Here is a 17,445-nt window from a genome sequence, read left to right on the forward strand (position 1 = left end):
TCTCGCTTCTCAAAGCTTCGTAAAACTTTATATTTTTCATTACACATTTTCCATGTAATTGCTAGATTATAAACTTTTTATATCACAATTACATTCAACTTGCAATAATTCGTGAAAAAATATGCAAAAAGAAAAGAAGTGGAGCGGAAGTGAAGACAATAAAAACAATACGCTATCTACGATATTCGATGGTTGCTCAAGTTTTTTGTACAACACATTGCTGTTTTTATTCTCTCTTTCTCTCTCTCTCTCCCTCTCTATTGAAATAAATTAAGCTTAGGTTTCGTAATAAAACTTTTACAAATAACGCAACACATTACAAAAAGAAAGAAGGAATAAAACATAATTAGATGCATACTGCTGTCTTTGCAGCGTACAGTTCGTTACCGTCGCGACAAAACTGTCGTCACTGACATCCGTGCACAGTTAACGATGTAACAATGTTAGCATTATATATAATGTGATTTATTTAGAATGTCAATGGTTAGTTGTATATACAATATTCAAGTTATAACCTTAATGATACTGTAATCACTGGACTTTTAGATTTTGGAATGCCTAATAATCATATAAGAGTTACATCGATCCTCGAAAAACGGCTGTCTCAATCTCGTAATTACCTCCGCATGTGCACCATTAAAAATGGTCTGCGAAAGGATCAATTTGGAAACAGTTGCCTTAAAAGTTATTATCGTAGGCACCCTCTGCGGCGTGTACTGTGAGTAGTACACTTTGTTATGTGTCATTGGCATTTGTTTAGTACCTGTGCTTGCGTAGAAGCAAGAAAGTTTAATGTTGAGCGGATGCAAAATTTAAACCGTTCGAATATTTTGCAGTAAAGTGTACGGATGTACTAACATCTGTGTTAATTTATATACAAAGCGAAATATTCTGAAAAATTGGGGAAACTAATAATAATATTTAAGTTGTAGAAATTCGTGCGCAAAATTGAATATGATAACCACATATGTTGTCACAAGCGAAGTTTTCAATAATTAACGCTCTTCACTCGTTTCACTGATTTAACGATAAATATATGCTATAATTTTTGCTACCGCTTTACGTTACCTATTGATAGGATTGACACGTGTAACAAGAGCACATGCGATAGAAAATTGGTAATAAAGAAGAATAGCAAGTGCTTATGACACCCAATTACAGACATTCAAAAAGAATTAGAAAAAAATATATATCAGTAAAGTGCCATAATTTCAACATGCATTTCCAACAAACAGCAAAGCCTGCCATAGAATTTGAAATTATAAAATAACGTGTAACAAGTTTCGATTAAACTCCATCAATTTCTTTAAACGATCGTTCGCATTTGCAATCCTACAGAATTTATTGAGAAAATAATGTGCATACAATTAAATCGATTCACGACTTTTTCCGACGCGATTTTAGCTTGCTGGTACTGCGAGGGCGACAATGATTGCTATAAATTATTCGGAATTCTGTTTATAGTCTCCTAATACGAAAATCAAAATTTATTTCGCTACTAATTGCAGGTGCCGAAATACCTTTGCTACGTTCCACCTTAATCTGAACTTAACGATGCAGATCATTCGGAAATGAAAGTAAATTATTTCCAAGGGTAAGAATAAACAAGGATGCTACGTTCGGACTGCGCGTCGATAGATTCACAAACGAATATAAAATAAGTCTATCCTCTCCCCGTATTGCGAATCCAATAAACGAACTACCAAAAACGATACTCCCCTCGATAATTATTTCTACAAGTCGGCATAAGATAGATTGAGACAACCATTTTCGTTTGCTCGCGAAATCTACGACGATTAGGAGCGCTAACTTAATTTAGTGACTAGAATAATAATTAATATAACAACGACTATGATCGCAAGTAACAAGAGGATATAAACTTTTCGCCGGTATTTGCTTTGGTAATTACTTCCCTTAATTAATTCCTGCGCTCCCAGCTCAACGTTCCCGTGTATATTTTCTATGTGGTTGTCTATCGTGTCTGCAACAGAAATGGATCGCAAGAATTCTCCACGGCCCCCGAAACATTTGTAATGCGAAGAAAAGGGCGTTACTCACTGATTGCGTCGCCTTGTTGGTACGTCAATGCGGCAAGTTCGCGCATTATTTGATTCACATCCAAAATATTGCCCTCGATCAATTTTATCATATCCTCCCTTTCCAGCAGCAATCCATGTCGAAATTCAAGACTCCTAGGCATTTCGTAAGAAAACAATCACTCGTAGGCTGATTTTAACGTGCACAATGACACAATCGATACTGAACATGTATTCATACGCATTATTACAGACTTACCATACATTCGAGCGCAATTTTATAGCTTCTCTATATTAATAATACACGTCGCAATTATTTAATCTTTTCATTGAAATTTTAAACTCAAGCTATCCCGATATTCACGGCACATAATCAAAGTTGAATAAATTTTACTTCGAATAACGAATAAATCCCCCCGATTTCTTCGTGAATAACGAGTAAATATGTAGCGTTATTCGAGCCAGATTTATTCGAAATAAGAATTTATTCGTTATTCCAGGGAACTCAGCGACTATATAAATTTTGTATTCGTTATTCTCGAATAACTTCATTTTATTCGTAACATTTATTCAAATATTATTCGAAGCATAATTTATTCGAAAGACTGTATTCGATACTTTATTGAAATAACGCCCAACTCTGTATAAAATGCATAAGCTATGCGCGTCATAGAAGAATCACGAATAGAGGCTATTGAACTCGTTCGAACCTTTGTGTCGTCCTGTGTTCATCTTCCTGTACTTGGAGTAGACGTTGCTGTTCCTCGTCATCGGCATCCATTGGATTCTCTATACTAGGTATAAGCAAAATATGTCTCTTCATCTTCTCCGCAATTGACTACAAAATACATTGGGAAATTATTAGGAGCGCATTATTTCTTCAGTCCTCTACTACACATCCGAAATGTAGCAAAGAATAAAATACCTTCTGCATGTCTGAGTATCTCTGCAGTGCATCCTTAAAATCGGTGGTTAGCTTCTCGATTTGCAACTTCTGCTGTTTATCCCCCCTCCTCATCAGCACTGTCAGTCTTGTGATATCCTTGCTCGTTTGAGTTACTACTTGATTTGTGCTTAACTGAGTTACATGCCTAGTGGAGCCATAAACATGTACAAATGCGTATGTACGAAATAAATACAAAATCCATAAGGCCGGTACGAATTTAATGTTTAGGACACTTACACCTTATCCCTTAGACCCTGATTATCTTTGTTGGTTCCAATATTTTTGTATGCACGCTCCAGTGTCCTCCAGCTCGTGTTAATTGTGTATATGTTAGTGGTAATATTCTCGCTGAGACTATAAAGTTCCGTAGGACTAAATCCTACATCAGGTACATCTGTCCGTTGATCCGTGGACCCGTATGTTTGAGAACTGTGAGCCATTCTAAAAATAGACACCATGCCTGTTAAAATCTGCAACATTCGCACAAAGCTACGCACAATCCGAGAAGCCCAAGAAGCTGAATGCTCGATAGAACAATCAAGCCTCCGTAATTATTATTATGCTTTATATCGCTATTATTACTCTCAAAGAGAAACAGGTCAAGCAAATGTTGCTTACAAGGGAAGGACACAATTTTTATGAGCCTTGTCACAATGGTTCTATGTGATAAATAAATAAATAGATGTCCGAGCGTGGAGGGTAGCTGTGGGGTTTTAGTGGATAAAAACCCCTCACTACCCTGGCGCCTAGCCAGGCACATGAAATGTTTAATAATTTACACATAAATATCCCTATTATTAAGGCCCAATGGCTGAATTGCTCGGACACCTATTTACTTATTTTTCACATAGATCCATCGTGCCAAGGCTCATCAAAATCAATGTCTATCGCATGGTGTCCTTCCCTTGTTAGTTTCACGAGGAATGTGAGCTGTATCAAACCAAATTTCTTTTAAGTGGACTTTTCAGGAACTTAAAAGTCTTCTCTATTTTTTTTTTAAACAGGTCAAATCATCATAGATTTTCCTAATCAGAAGCGCTAGTTGCATTTCGAACAATGTATATTAGAGTTTCACGACGAGAAGATATGCTCCCTTGAAAAGAAACAAAGGTTGCCGTTTAATCTGTGAACCCCCTTCACCTAAAAATGTTTTCTCGCATCTATCCTGCCTGGACCTATATACACAACTTTTACTTGACTCATCTGCTTTCAGACATAATAATACTGACTCAAACCAAAATGATAATTTCAAGTGCCTCACCCTATACATTACGAACACAGATCGCGAAAATCGTAAAGAAACCGACGTATAAATAAAGTATCTCTCCGTTACATTGCTCGGGGGACTTTTTAATCCAAGCTAGTGATCATTTACTCGTAATTTTCGAAACTTATAGAACGCGAAAAAACTGACGCAAATATAATCCTTTTTTGCGATATACACACGAACACTCAAGCATGATGGGTCTTAATCCGTCTACGTATAAAAAGTTACATTTACTCTTTCGTAATTGATGTCAATAACAATATTGCGGATAAATCGGGACTTTCGCAAAGTTCGCGGAATGCCGTGTAAATATTCGCGAAACTGCCTCCAAAACAGTCGTTCGGACAATGTTCATGCACAAACGGTTATCGCATTGCTGGAACGAAAGTGATTCAGCGAGCTGCGGTGCCCGAGGTGCAGTAAAATCATTCTACGTGCGATTATATGCAACCGAGCCGAGCATTCGGATTTAATGGTGTACAGCGAGTGCATATACTTCGCGAACAGTTAAATTAATGGAGAACAGTATAGTATAACGCGGATGCGAACAACGGCGAGCGTGCAACAAACCTGAATCGTTTTATCACAAGTGTTCTTAATATCTAAATAGAAATTGCTTTATTAATTCACATTTAAAAATCAAGAGAACTATTTTTATGTCTCGAATCTTAAAAACTGACAGTTGCCTAAACGATCTACTCCACCGTCCGTGTGACAATAGCCCCTTTGTTCTCACTGCCGTGCGTTTAACAGATGCCTATATTACCGATGTCAAACTATTCCGAACGTTACGATTTATCGCCTGTAATGCACACCACTTTATAAAGAAGCGACGAAACCTACGCGTGTCCCTTAAACGTGCGATTTTAAGCGATATTTTAGGAACATTTCGGGCATTTCAAACACAATAGAAGTAAGAACAATAGCGCTATATAGTCTACTCTGTCTAAAACACCGTCGATACTACTGGGTCCAAAGTAGCGTCCAGCAGTCTTTGTTGCGCTTTATTGTGACACGAGTAAACGAAAAGTAATTTAAGGACCTGGCTTAACATTTTCCCTTTAAAATACATCGCTGAAATGAGCTGCCGAAAGGAGCAACTAACTAGCCCGATATTATTTTTTTACCAAGTAATATAAATGTGGCTACAACACCGTCCTATATATTACTACCGCTAGAATCAATCATAAACCTAACGAAATATTCATTTCGCTGCGGTTTATTGCATCCGCGATGGTAAAACGAGGGGAAAATAGTGGCGCATTTTTTCTGATCGGTCGGTGGCAATTGTCGACATGCTGGCGTCCCCCTTGGTCAGAGGTTAGTCGCATGGCGGACGCTGGCTTGACGACACGTACGGTACGGAAGTTCCCGAGCACGACCGACAGATTGCGAAAGTCTTCAGAAACAACAACCGTCGGCCGTAAGTAAACGCTATTCTGCTTTCCCATCGCTTTAATCGCTAAAATAGCTGGTTTTCGATCGCACGCATGCCGCGATACGATTATTTAACGCTCGATCACCACGCGGCGCGTATTAGTTTCGGCGAGGCGACCCGCGGAGAGCCGTAAAATCGGATAGAATTTTGCCCGAGGGTAGCTTCAGCAAGTCAGTGCTGCACGTACATAGGTCGTGCGTCATGTCGGCTCCCAACGCATCTTCCGTTTGTCGCCTTGCCCATCGCGTCTCGCCCGGGCCCCCGTCTCTCCGAACTTAACCCGCGTTCCGTCCGAGCAGAAAAAGCGGCCCTCGCCTCGATATCCAGGGGGCGAGAAAAATGAAAGAAGGAAAGAAACGACACGCGAGTGGTAATCGAGCGTCATGTTCGTCGTGTGCACCTACGCAACCTCCCACTTTTGACATTTTAATATCGGCGTGACTATTGAAATAGGTTAAATTCTCTACGGCTTCTCGCACGCTCGCTTGCTACGGGCATTTAATACCTTCTCAGCGCGAGAACGCTTGCTCTCGGCCCAGGCGTGACAATCGCGTACGACATTCGACGTCCACGGTAACCCCCTCGCGTGCGACGCGTTGCCAAGCTCTCTCTCCGAGCTCTTTCAGAGAATTCTGAAATTAGTACCATTCCCTTTTTTTTTCCACTTCGATCGCTCTTTGTTTCCCCGTCGTAAACCAGCGTCGTTTATTAAAGACGTCGCTATGCGCGCCGCTCGCGTCAAACGTTCCCTTTATCGCCCCCCTTCCGTCGAATAATACGCGTATCCTTTTGTACTGGCTCGGATTTTCGAAATCGTCCTTCGCGTCCCTACCCACGCTCTCCCCCCCCCCCTACTTCCGCCGTTATCTTCGCTGGAAATGGCGTTACGCGCTATTCGAAGAATATTTGACTGTTTCGAGGCATTTATTCTATCGGGGATATTCAACAGACTCTGGGCCTCGTAAACATACGTATGCAGCCGAGCGCACACATACAGACGCGTCCCTCGATCAATGTGCACGCACACACATAGGCGTAGACGAAACCAAGCCAGGCGTGTACTGTCATGTTCGTGTTTCTGACGTTTCGCTTGGGAATTTCGTGCCTCGGACCGGATCCTTTGGAATCAATTTTTATCCTTTATGCACAATGATCGTAAAACAATCGATTCTTCAGTTACTATTTTTTATATATATCTACGCTTTTAAATATCCCCTTAATTGGAATTCGTTTCTACAAGGAGAATCGAAGCGATGCAATTTCTCTTCGTTCAGAGTCGCTTCGGCGAAGCGACCGTAGCTTAGCAGAACCGTTTCAAGCAGATTCTAATTTCCGCTTATCCCACAGAAAATCGCGGCACGGCATGCCTCGCATAGGCGTACACCGACTTTCCAAGAAATCGGAGAAAAAAATCGTACTTAAACGTCGCGACTGGAAAAAAAAAAATTAACGAACGGAGGAAAAATGGCGCGCACGCAATGCAAAGCGGTGCATCGTTAACGCTGGATCCCGCGAGCAGATTACTCGCTCGATCTGAAAGAAGGACATTGTCAGTCTGGTTTCTGTAATGGCGTACTAACGATCCCCGGTAGTTCTAACGATTCTAACCTCGAAACGGTTAATACTCGGGCCGCGGCGCGTCCGAACACGCGCCAGCGTTGAAGCGTATTCGGTGTGCGCCTTTAAATGTTCTTCGCCCATATGACTGTGTTCCCTACGTCGAACGTGTGACGGCCGTATGCGGCCTCTTTGTTACACAGCAGACTTAAACGCTTATCGGGGCTATGAATAGACGTGTACTGATTTCCTTTCAGCTGTCCACTTTGTTGGGGCTAGTTTGCACCTTGCCACCGTCACTGTGACCCGTTGAGACAGTTTCTTTCCTATAAAATTCTAGTCGAATTCAGTCAACCCTGTTTAATCAAACGTTAGCGAAAACGCAGATCGTTAATTTTAGTCAGCGACGATTTAGAACTGTTGAAACAGAACTCGTCGATAATATCTACTAACTCTAAATTATTGCATAGTTGGCAAAGTATTAATAATGATATTCTAACACACACTTTTAGTTGCTTCTTTTTTTCAAATTCAAGCGAGATTGGATTTTAGAACAGATTTATGGACATTTCTCGCCTCGTTCTAAAATGGAACGATTTGTGCGAGTCAAAGACCATTCCCCTTTCTTGTTTAAGTACATTCTCTGTTAATCTTGCACGCTATCGGCCTTCAAAAGTTGGCAGCCTTGTTCTAACTCGCCGAGAGCAACCGTCACGGCGCATCAGTGACGTGTCACGAGGAAACCGAGTAATGGAGTGTGCTGGATGCGTTGCTCGAGCAAGGATAGCGACAGCTTTGCGTCACTTCGTTGTTATATCTTTGGTTTTATTGCAGACAGGTAGACAGCTTGCTAAAGCTTCATTCAAAGCCTGACTAGCATTGCTTCGCGCTAACAAAAACGTTGAGAACCTTCGCAGTGCATAGCTTATGCTTATGAGTAGCTTCCGTTCCACTCTGTCCTATTCATCACACATCACCGCGACCAATTTCACATTTCCATAAAGATAACAAACATTCCGACCTACATTTATCTAAACAAATTTATCGATTTCAATAGTCCCCGATACATCTTAATTTATAAATATAATGTGGAAGACCTTATAATCGCGTTTAGTATTCAGGGGTTCTCAACTCGGCCGTATATAACGCCGGGGAGTCGATAAATTACTAAAGGTCGATGAACAAACTTATTTTTACATACCTGTTTGTTTAAAAATAGCGAGCTAACGGGTAACTGAAAAGTTATTTCTCAGCCGCGAGCGTGACGATCGATTATAACCTTAAAATTTCATTTTCCCGTTTCGCACTTAAGCTCGGGATATTTAATACGCGTTGCTTCTCCCGCAGTAATGCATTGTACATGCACGCTCAGTCATTAGAAAGTAGATCGACCGTAATTATTTATAAAATAGTACGCTCGCAATGGTGTCGTTCCACTTCGAAGTAATATCCATACTTCTGAACGCTTCTGTCACGGCATACCAAGGTACATACGAGTATGCGATTCAGGATTTTGAAAGTGACACGAAATTGCAATAATTCTTTCCGCGGAGTGCTTCCGGTGTCGTGATCCCTGGATTCCACCGCTTTTGACCTGAATCACGGGACGCGTTATCGCGAGACGTGCGTCGGCTTATAGATTCCTATCTGCGAGCTGTTAAGCAGATAATCGATTACGGGAATTATTCGACCGTCGCGAGAACATCGAGAGCGGGAAAATTGAATCCCCGGCATCGGCCATTGCCGACGAAGTCGTTGCCAAAATATTTACGCGATAACCTTTTTGCCGCGCGTGTTTAATACAGGCGCCTCGATGGTTACTTAAATTCAAACGTCCGAGCAGATAAATTTAGATGTGATTTTCGATCGTTATTTCGGTAATTCGACTGGTCGTGTTTGTTCCCTTTCGGGCGGCCTTCGCTTATCCGTCGTGTATCGAAGGTAATATAAATTTAAGAAGGGACGCGAGAGATCGGGTACGTACTGGTTCCGATGCACCGAGCGAACGTTTTCAATGTCGCGGAGCGTGTTCGACAGGCGGCGACCTTCCTCGTGCAGCTTCAAAGTAACGCCACCCGAGACCCACCGTGCGTTGTCAGCCGTTTACCCCCCCGTATATTTAGCTTCCGCTTTGGCCCGCTGGGGACAGCCTCGTACATCTCCGCGCCGAGAAATTTCGCGATCGATCGAACCGTCGCAATTTCTTCGATGCTCAAGACCCCGTCGCCGCCACTAGAAGCAATTAAAAAGAACTTCAACGCGCTTCCTTCCCCGATGCCTCCGCATATTCATGCGAGTACTTTGCATCGCAATATACCGCTGCCAAGAATTCTAATCTGCTCTCGAGACTCTTTCCTTCCGATAGAGCGTTATCGATACATCTATTGCAAGGGAACTCGTTATTTGTAAAGACGAGGGAGAATATATCACTGTTATCAATTACGATAACCAAATATCTCTGCAGATTTTTTTTCAAATGTTCTCCGTCTTCAACGTATTACTTATGAATCGAGGGGAGGGATTAATATTTTCCAGATAACGAATACGATTTATGCATGCCGTTACATGCCCTGTAATACGCCTTGCGCACTAGTGAAAGGCATAATGATGATCTTTTCGAAAAGTGTGCGGGTATGGCAAAAAATCGATCCCGCAATTCCAGAAATTCGTTATCAAAGTAGAGCGCTGTTCTCGGTAGCGTATAAGAAAGAAGTGTGGACAAAATAGAGCGGCTGAAACGTTCGTCCTTCAGACAAAGCCATTTTTCCGTCTGTTCCGCTATTCGTGGCGTCGAAAAGGAAGAACCCCCCTCCCCTGATGCTTCCCCAGTCAGCAGTCCTAAGTGCATGGGGACGCTGAGTAGAGGCGTTCAAAAACGACCTTAGTCGAACCGCGGGCGAAGTTAACCGACCTCGCCCGATCAGCTCGACGATTGGGGCCGAGATCGGTCGAGCCGAGACGACGGAAGGTTCATTGACCGTCTGACCATGAGCCGCGCCCCACATACGCTCCTCTCCACGTTCATCGTCCACGGCTTTTGGTTGTTTTGCTCGTAACCGATACTTCAAGATCAAAGCCGTTTCCCTGAAGAAGGTCCTCGTCCTGCCCCGTTGAAGACCTTCACCTGTGAGCGCAATAAAGCCGCGCACGTTAATCACCGGCCCTCCACGGGCATTAAAATTCTAATCGTTATAAAATCCAAAGACAATTCGCCCATCCTTCTTCTTTCTATTGCCACGCGATTCACGGGACGAGTAATCTTTTGTAGTCGAATATTTTATTTCATACGGGTCCCGAGATGTACCGTTCCTTAAAGTGATTGTCAGAATCGAAGAAGCATCGTCCCACGAAACTTGCAATTAACGTTATCGATACTGTACTGTCTGCGGTTGTTGTCACAGTGGCGCGAATCGACGATCGCTTGATTGCGAAGATGGGTGTTGATCGATGTTTGTTCCGCATGATACTGTTTGAGAGATATAATTATAAATGGTGTAGGCTCGCAATGGTGAGAAGTAATCGAATATGTTACCGTCCTGATTGCGAACAGGCGATTGTATTTTGTGACTTGCATGGGGATATGCGTGTTGTGTGTATAGTTAACGAATCACTGCGAAGTAAGGTTATCCTCGTTTCTGCGATGCTTCGTTGCCCTGGAGGACTGGAAGCACGCGGTTTTCTTTCTCGGTGTGCACATTTTTTTTTTTTTATAACGGTACGCATTCGAAAGAGTTTTCCATCGGCGAAAGAAAGTGACGAGTGTAGAGTAGTGAAAGTAAACTGGAATTGTGGAGGGGAGGAGGCGTCGTGTATCGTGAAGGAAGAAGTCTGCCGTGGGGCCACCTCGCGTACCAAATTAACACTTAACATCTGTACTTTTTAAAAGATTTAATCGCATGTTTGTTTACGATTGGTTGTTAATACATTTATATTTCTATATCATTAGGTACAAAGGCTGCATATTAATAATCAAACATGGATGGAGTAGCATGCGTGTAAGCAATTAATTGTTGACAGACTGACCGGTACTTTTATTGTAATCTTCTGTTTGTTTCAGCTTCCTAAAGGAAGATCTGTGTGCTGTGATTTATCACTCAGGGGGCCGAAACACGCGCAACAACGGACAACCCCATAGGACCGGGGGGTGCTTCTCGTGTCTCGGGAGGAAGGTCAGGGTCTAGAAAGTTACCTCGGCTGTAACTGTCATACACGAGCAGCTTCTTTTTACACCCAAGCAATCCTCCTCCGTGTTGCGCATCTACTCGTAACATTGATATTAAAAAGAATTCGATGCCTTCCAGGGACGATATTCGCTCCCTATCCACTGAGCAACGCTGGATCCCTCCTTCAACTGTTAGACGCGATGCACTCACCCCAGAAAGCAGAAATGATCTCATCTTTAGAAAGGTGCGGGGTATTCTTAACAAGCTTACGCCGGAAAAGTTCGCAAAGCTGAGCAACGATCTGCTCAACGTTGAGCTTAATTCTGATGTAATTCTTAAAGGTGTCATTTTCTTGGTAAGTAAGCGACAAGTGTTTGAACAATGGTCGCCTGTCTCGGGCGACATCTATCTAATGGCTGAAAGATATGTCGCTCGGCGTTGAACGTAAATCCCTGCTTCTCCACAGATCTTCGAAAAAGCCCTTGATGAACCCAAGTACAGTTCTATGTACGCACAGCTGTGCAAACGGCTGTCAGACGAAGCTGCAAACTTTGAACCTCGAAAAACTCTCATCGAAAGTCAAAAAGGCCAAAGCACATTCACACTTCTTCTTCTCAACAAGTGCAAAGACGAATTTGAAAATCGTTCGAAGGCAAGCGAGGCGTTCGAAAATCAGGATGAACTCGGCCCAGAGGAAGAGGAACGCCGACAGGTGGCTAAGCGGAAGATGCTTGGTAACATCAAGTTCATCGGAGAGCTGGGCAAGCTGGGAATCGTGTCGGAGCCGATCCTGCATCGTTGCATCCAGCAACTATTGGAAAAGAAAAGGCGAGGGGGATCCAGGGGGGACACCGCGGAGGATATCGAATGCCTCTGCCAGATCATGCGTACCTGCGGCCGTATCCTTGACTCGGATAAGGGTCGCGGACTCATGGATCAATATTTCAGACGTATGAACTCCCTGGCAGAGAGCAGCGATCTTCCTCTACGTATCAAGTTTATGCTGCGTGATGTCATTGAGCTACGCCGTGATGGCTGGGTTCCACGCAAGGCAACTAGCACCGAAGGTCCGATGCCCATCAATCAAATCCGCAGTGACAACGACGAGTCTTCGAGGGGAAATGGCTTCCATAGACGCGAGGATCGCCTCGGAGCTGAGTTTTTAAGGAAAATGGGACGTGGCGGATTAGACATGGACATGATGGGAAGTATTCCATTGACTTCCCCTTCGTTTGGCATGCCATCTCCATTCAACCCAAATGGATTCTCAGGAACGTCCGGGGTTGGTTATGGCCGCCACAATCAACGTAACCAGCCGGGTTACTATCAGAACCAGAATCGTCATCAGAACAACTATCAAGGGAAACATAATCAACAGCAACACAATTCACCGCAAAACTTTAATAACAGTATGTACAGCATATACATACATATATATCTATGATTTACAAGATACCAGTTTTACTAATGAAAATCTTCCAATTACAGACAGCAATAAAGAACAATTACGCTTCAATAAGAACAAGATGCTGATTGGACATCCTGAAGAAGTATCACTACGACCATCTGCCAATTCTATGATGTTTAAACAAACCAACATCAATCCCAACCTACCTCTCAACAGTGGTACGTACTTTTTACATGTAATCATGTATATCAAGAAACTTGGTTGAACAAATATAGCGAACGAATATGGATCAACCAAGTCCATAGTCAATAATACAAACGACATGCCTTAGATTTTTATTATAAAACGATGAGACAAAAGTCACTCTCTCACTGTTTCAATTAAATAGATCTGTTCCCAGGCAGAGCGTCAGAGTTGCCTCTTTTACGTACAAGCACGCTGAAGCCTAGCTCGCCGTTATTGCACAAGGAATTGCCGCCAGCGATTGTGATAAAGCAAGGCCCAGTCGACAAACGGGACAAAGCCAGAGACCGAAAGGATAAGGGGACTTCCAGGGAGGAGATATTGAAGAAGGTGAACGCGCTGATGGACGACCTTGTCTCGCACATGAACACGCAGGACGCAGTGACGGCTTTCCAAGATCTTAAGATACCCGAGCGATTTTTACGCCATTCAGTTTACACGCTGTACTCGAACACATTAGACCGCGGCGATTCCGAGCGCGAGCTAGCGGCCAAGCTTATGATCGAGTTGGAGAAGGCCGAGGCGGTCACCTTACAGCAGGTGCACGAAGGGTGGAAGGAACTAGTGTCCAACATACCGGAGAAAGAGAGCAGCGTACCTTGCGTAGCTTCCCACGTCGCCTTCTTAACAGCCAAAGCCATCGTGGACAATTTAATTCAGTTAACCGATCTCGTCGCCGTGACGGAGAACGGCCAGCATCATCCGTTGTTTTTACTAATACTGCAGCAATTGCATAAGAGCCAAGGCAAGGCGAGGCTCACGCAGATCTTCAACGAGAGCAAAGTGAATCTTATCAGCCAGCTGCCCGAGGCGGACAAGACTAAAGAGAGGCTGGCGGAGATTCTAGAGGACAGAGAACTGACCTTCCTTTACCCGCTTCTTAAGATCCAGGGAGACATCTGGCGTCAATTAGAATACGACCCCAACCCGAATACTCTTTACAAGTGGATCAAGGAGAAGCTAGAACCCTCGCATCATTCTGATTCAGAGTTCATTAACGCTTTAATGAACGTTCTTCTCAAATACATTACACAGGTATTACGCACTTAGTTTTTTACGATCTATGAAATATTGATAGACCGCGAGTCACTTGCTGCGCGACTCCTTTATTTTCAATAACCCAACGTCTTTATATGTACAACAGGAAACGATACTGGCGCCTGGCGTTGATCCATCAAACGTAGGCAAGGCAGTGATAGACAAAGAGAAGTCGCTACTGGAAAAATATGCGCGCCTGATGCGCCTGCTCTTTGTCGACATAGAGTCTCAAGTGACAGCTCTCCATGCGCTTCAAGCATTTTGGTTCTCACACAATTTCCCAAAGGGGATGCTGTTGCGATGGTTCGACGGGCTTTATCGATTAGAAGTGATCGAAGAAGATGCCTATTTCAAGTGGAAGGAATGCGTTACCGACGCCTATCCAGGGAAGGGCAAGGCATTATTCGAGGTAAACACGATTTGTGTACAGCATGCTAACTTTGATTAGTTAAATAGCTATACTCCCGCGAGAGGACTAAACAGAATGTTATGTCAATATGTGTAGCTCGTGTTTAGTAATCTGTATAATTGAAAGATAAGCGGGGTGATTAATTGCTGATTGAACGGGTGTAGGTCAACGGTTGGTTAACATGGTTGGATAACGCATCTACCGAAGAAGAAAGCGACGATCATAACGAAGACGACGATAACAACAAGAACTACAGAATGCAGAAGCTCTGAGAAGGGATGATACATTCTTCAGACTAAACTACTCTACCTATAATTTGGAATAGGGTTCTAATATCTATATAATCACTGAACTGGGCGGTTTCAGTTTACTACTAGTTGAGTTGTCTCTCCATCCAAATGCCACAAAACAACATCTTGCTAGTCTGTCGAGACCCTCGGCGCAAAGAGAGAGGACATTACAATCGCGTCCAAACGACGAATGGATTAACGTTGGCCGGCGGCCCCTCTAGTGGTTTCGCGACAGACGTTATAAGCAAGAAGTTTTAGAATGTTTTTAGATAATTGAATATCGAAATATGATTTATAATCATATTGGGCCAGCAAACATATATATATATATATCTCAAACTATATTTCGCCGCTGTATTGAACACATCGGTGCAGAGAAACAAACAAGGAAACAAAGGAATTAGTCTGGTGATTTGTGTTGTCAAAGTTTTTGTCTAGTATTGTGCATGTGTCACGTTTTGTAAGTCTTTTTGTCTCGCGGCACCAGTGAGTCGCTTGTTATCTCTGTGTACCAGCTTTTACATTTATTATGAGGAATTATTATCTATTATTATTAACTATTATTATTACTATTATATAATTGAATCGCAACAGTCGAAAAAAAAATATGAAAGAAATAACACGATCTTACCTTCCTAAAGAAAACAAAAAAAAAAGTGAGGGAAAAATCAATCGAGAAAACAGGACTGACTCGGTAGTAAATAGCGTGTAAAAGAATTGCGATTGATTGATTTGTTCTCTACTCGAGACGCTGGAAAATGAATTTCTTTGTAGACAGCACACGCTGAGTCGAAACTTGCGCGCCAATCAATCGAGAACACCATTTTTTCGCCACCTCCACGTGTACAACCTATATGCTGCTCCATTAATTCTACTAAACTAGTAATCGATTTTGCCGTTGATTAACAACCAGCAGCCAGCATCACAGAAAACGTTCCCCTGAACGTGACGTTTAACAGAAATTTAGTGACACGATTAAAAAGAAAAGAAAAAAAAAAGCAATCGTATTCAATGATGAAAAAGAATAAACCTTGGTGTAATTTATTACAGATGGCCCCCTGGTTGTTCTGTCGATGACCACGCATACACAGTCACCTTTTACCTTCATCCCCCTGCCTGTAGCCACTTAATATATTAGAATTCTCCACGCATCGGTACGATATATGGTCTGTTATTAGCGCGTGAAAACCTCCGGACCCCGAACACGAGATAATGCCATAAGTTCGCCTAAAAGAAAAAGAGAGAAAAGGAAACAAAAGTTAGTGCAATATCGCAACTTTCGCGATCGGCGAAGACGGCCAGACGAGAATTAGCGATCGTCGGTTGTTTTTTCTTTTTTCGTGTACATTTTTCAACATTTTCGCACTTTTCAAACAATAATATCTCGTGTTAAGCTTGTACCTATCACGTATATACACATACACACGCTGAATATAAACGTAAGGAGAATTTGGATACCATTTTTCATTGCTTTGTGGATAATCTTCTTTCAGAATGATGTATATATTATTATTATTATTATAATTATTATCCTTATTGTAATTAATATTAATACTATCGCTACATCACTGTCTAATATTCGTTGCCGGACTGAAGTGTTGGAAAGTAGACTGCACTTTTCTTTTTCTTTTTTTTTTCTATTTAAGAGTGGTGGTTCGCAATCAGACAACGTCGTCAGTCCAAAGAAATACTTTAGTCCCAATGATCATTATTAGACCTATTTCTTTTTCTTCTTCCGAATACACATTTTAATGTAGATACATACGCATCGTTCATGGAATGAATCTTAAAAAAAAAAATGGAAAAATGAAAGCCAAAAAAAATTGTTCGTCTTATCGGTGATGAATTGATGATCGAATCATGTGTATTCGATGTGTACTCGTATCTGTTCGTTTTATCATACTCTCGAAGGTAATGACCTGATCCCCGCTACGGAGAATTTAACGATTATTCATTTGAAAGTAACATTCTTTGTACGTGGACATACATTTATAGCAACATTAGCGTAATATTTAAATGGGTATTTGTGGTATACTTACGTGTTTTGCTCGTTGCCTTTTTATTATATATATATAAATATATATATATATACACAGACACACACATACACACATACATTAAAGAAGTATTCAAAATGGAAAAAAAATGAAAAAAATGAGACGAAAGTACGTACGTAAACGATAATTTAGCCACACATGGTGTTTAGTGAACGAGAGTACGTCGATCGATCGATATATTCCAATATTTTTCATCCGCAACTGTTATACATGCGATATTGTACTTCAACTTTATTAATTTATTTCCCCCGCATATTAATTATAAATTTAATCGGAAGATGATGGAAAAAAAAAATAACGAGAACACGAATCATGTATAATATCGTCAGTATTATTTCTCACGTAAACGGACTACATTATAATCGTTTTTAATTGATCATAGACATTAAACTGATAAAAATATCTTTTATCTTTATCAATAAAATTTGTTCCTAGGATTGTCATCTTTACGATTCTTTGCGTCTACCATTGATCATTCTTTTGTTTTCGCTCACGATGCATTCTCGAACGTCTCGCGTCCTCCTGTTCATCTTGTCAAGTGTCACTCGCGCTCGTTCGCAAATGGAATTTGCACGCTGTTTCGTTCAATAAAT

General features: G+C 41.9%; 2 protein-coding genes across 6 annotated transcripts; one reads left to right on the plus strand and one right to left on the minus strand.

Moving 5' to 3' along the window:
• Window positions 1–6: 6 nt before the first annotated feature.
• On the minus strand, window positions 7–6,426 carry Syx13 (syntaxin 13). 3 transcript variants are annotated; one of them, XM_076809480.1, is made up of 6 exons: window positions 6,193–6,426; window positions 3,220–3,423; window positions 2,962–3,127; window positions 2,747–2,874; window positions 2,059–2,192; window positions 7–1,981 (listed from the first exon to the last, which is right to left on the minus strand). In XM_076809480.1, the coding sequence occupies exons 1-6, from the start codon at window positions 6,333–6,335 to the stop codon at window positions 1,806–1,808; spliced, it is 951 nt and encodes a 316-aa protein (XP_076665595.1). In that variant the 5' UTR covers window positions 6,336–6,426; the 3' UTR covers window positions 7–1,805. The 3 variants fall into 3 exon arrangements, with proteins under 3 accessions (XP_076665595.1, XP_076665596.1, XP_076665597.1); XM_076809481.1 differs by lacking the exon at window positions 6,193–6,426 and adding an exon at window positions 4,820–4,991; XM_076809482.1 differs by lacking the exon at window positions 6,193–6,426 and adding an exon at window positions 4,484–4,750.
• On the plus strand, window positions 5,520–15,844 carry Nat1 (N-acetyltransferase 1). 3 transcript variants are annotated; one of them, XM_076809461.1, is made up of 8 exons: window positions 5,520–5,672; window positions 11,302–11,413; window positions 11,546–11,762; window positions 11,874–12,816; window positions 12,896–13,033; window positions 13,204–14,093; window positions 14,203–14,505; window positions 14,670–15,844. In XM_076809461.1, the coding sequence occupies exons 4-8, from the start codon at window positions 11,913–11,915 to the stop codon at window positions 14,775–14,777; spliced, it is 2,343 nt and encodes a 780-aa protein (XP_076665576.1). In that variant the 5' UTR covers window positions 5,520–5,672; window positions 11,302–11,413; window positions 11,546–11,762; window positions 11,874–11,912; the 3' UTR covers window positions 14,778–15,844. The 3 variants fall into 3 exon arrangements, with proteins under 3 accessions (XP_076665576.1, XP_076665577.1, XP_076665575.1); XM_076809462.1 differs by lacking the exon at window positions 5,520–5,672 and adding an exon at window positions 11,221–11,239; XM_076809460.1 differs by lacking the exons at window positions 5,520–5,672; window positions 11,302–11,413 and having other exon boundaries at window positions 11,420–11,762.
• Window positions 15,845–17,445: the final 1,601 nt, after the last annotated feature.

Source organism: Andrena cerasifolii, chromosome 3 (assembly GCF_050908995.1).
Source record: "Andrena cerasifolii isolate SP2316 chromosome 3, iyAndCera1_principal, whole genome shotgun sequence".
NCBI lineage: Eukaryota > Metazoa > Arthropoda > Insecta > Hymenoptera > Andrenidae > Andrena > Andrena cerasifolii.

Coding starts and splice junctions, on each gene's coding strand:
- Nat1 (XM_076809460.1), top strand. CDS start 11,535: ATGCCTTCCAGGGACGATATTCGCTCCCTATCCACTGAGCAACGCTGG. Junction 11,763..11,873: donor TTAAAGGTGTCATTTTCTTG/GTAAGTAAGCGA, acceptor GCTTCTCCACAG/ATCTTCGAAAAAGCCCTTGA. Junction 12,817..12,895: donor ACCGCAAAACTTTAATAACA/GTATGTACAGCA, acceptor TTCCAATTACAG/ACAGCAATAAAGAACAATTA.
- Syx13 (XM_076809480.1), bottom strand. CDS start 6,335: ATGGTACTAATTTCAGAATTCTCTGAAAGAGCTCGGAGAGAGAGCTTG. Junction 3,128..3,219: donor CAGGGTCTAAGGGATAAGGT/GTAAGTGTCCTA, acceptor TGGCTCCACTAG/GCATGTAACTCAGTTAAGCA. Junction 2,193..2,746: donor GAACACAGGACGACACAAAG/GTTCGAACGAGT, acceptor CGAAATGCCTAG/GAGTCTTGAATTTCGACATG.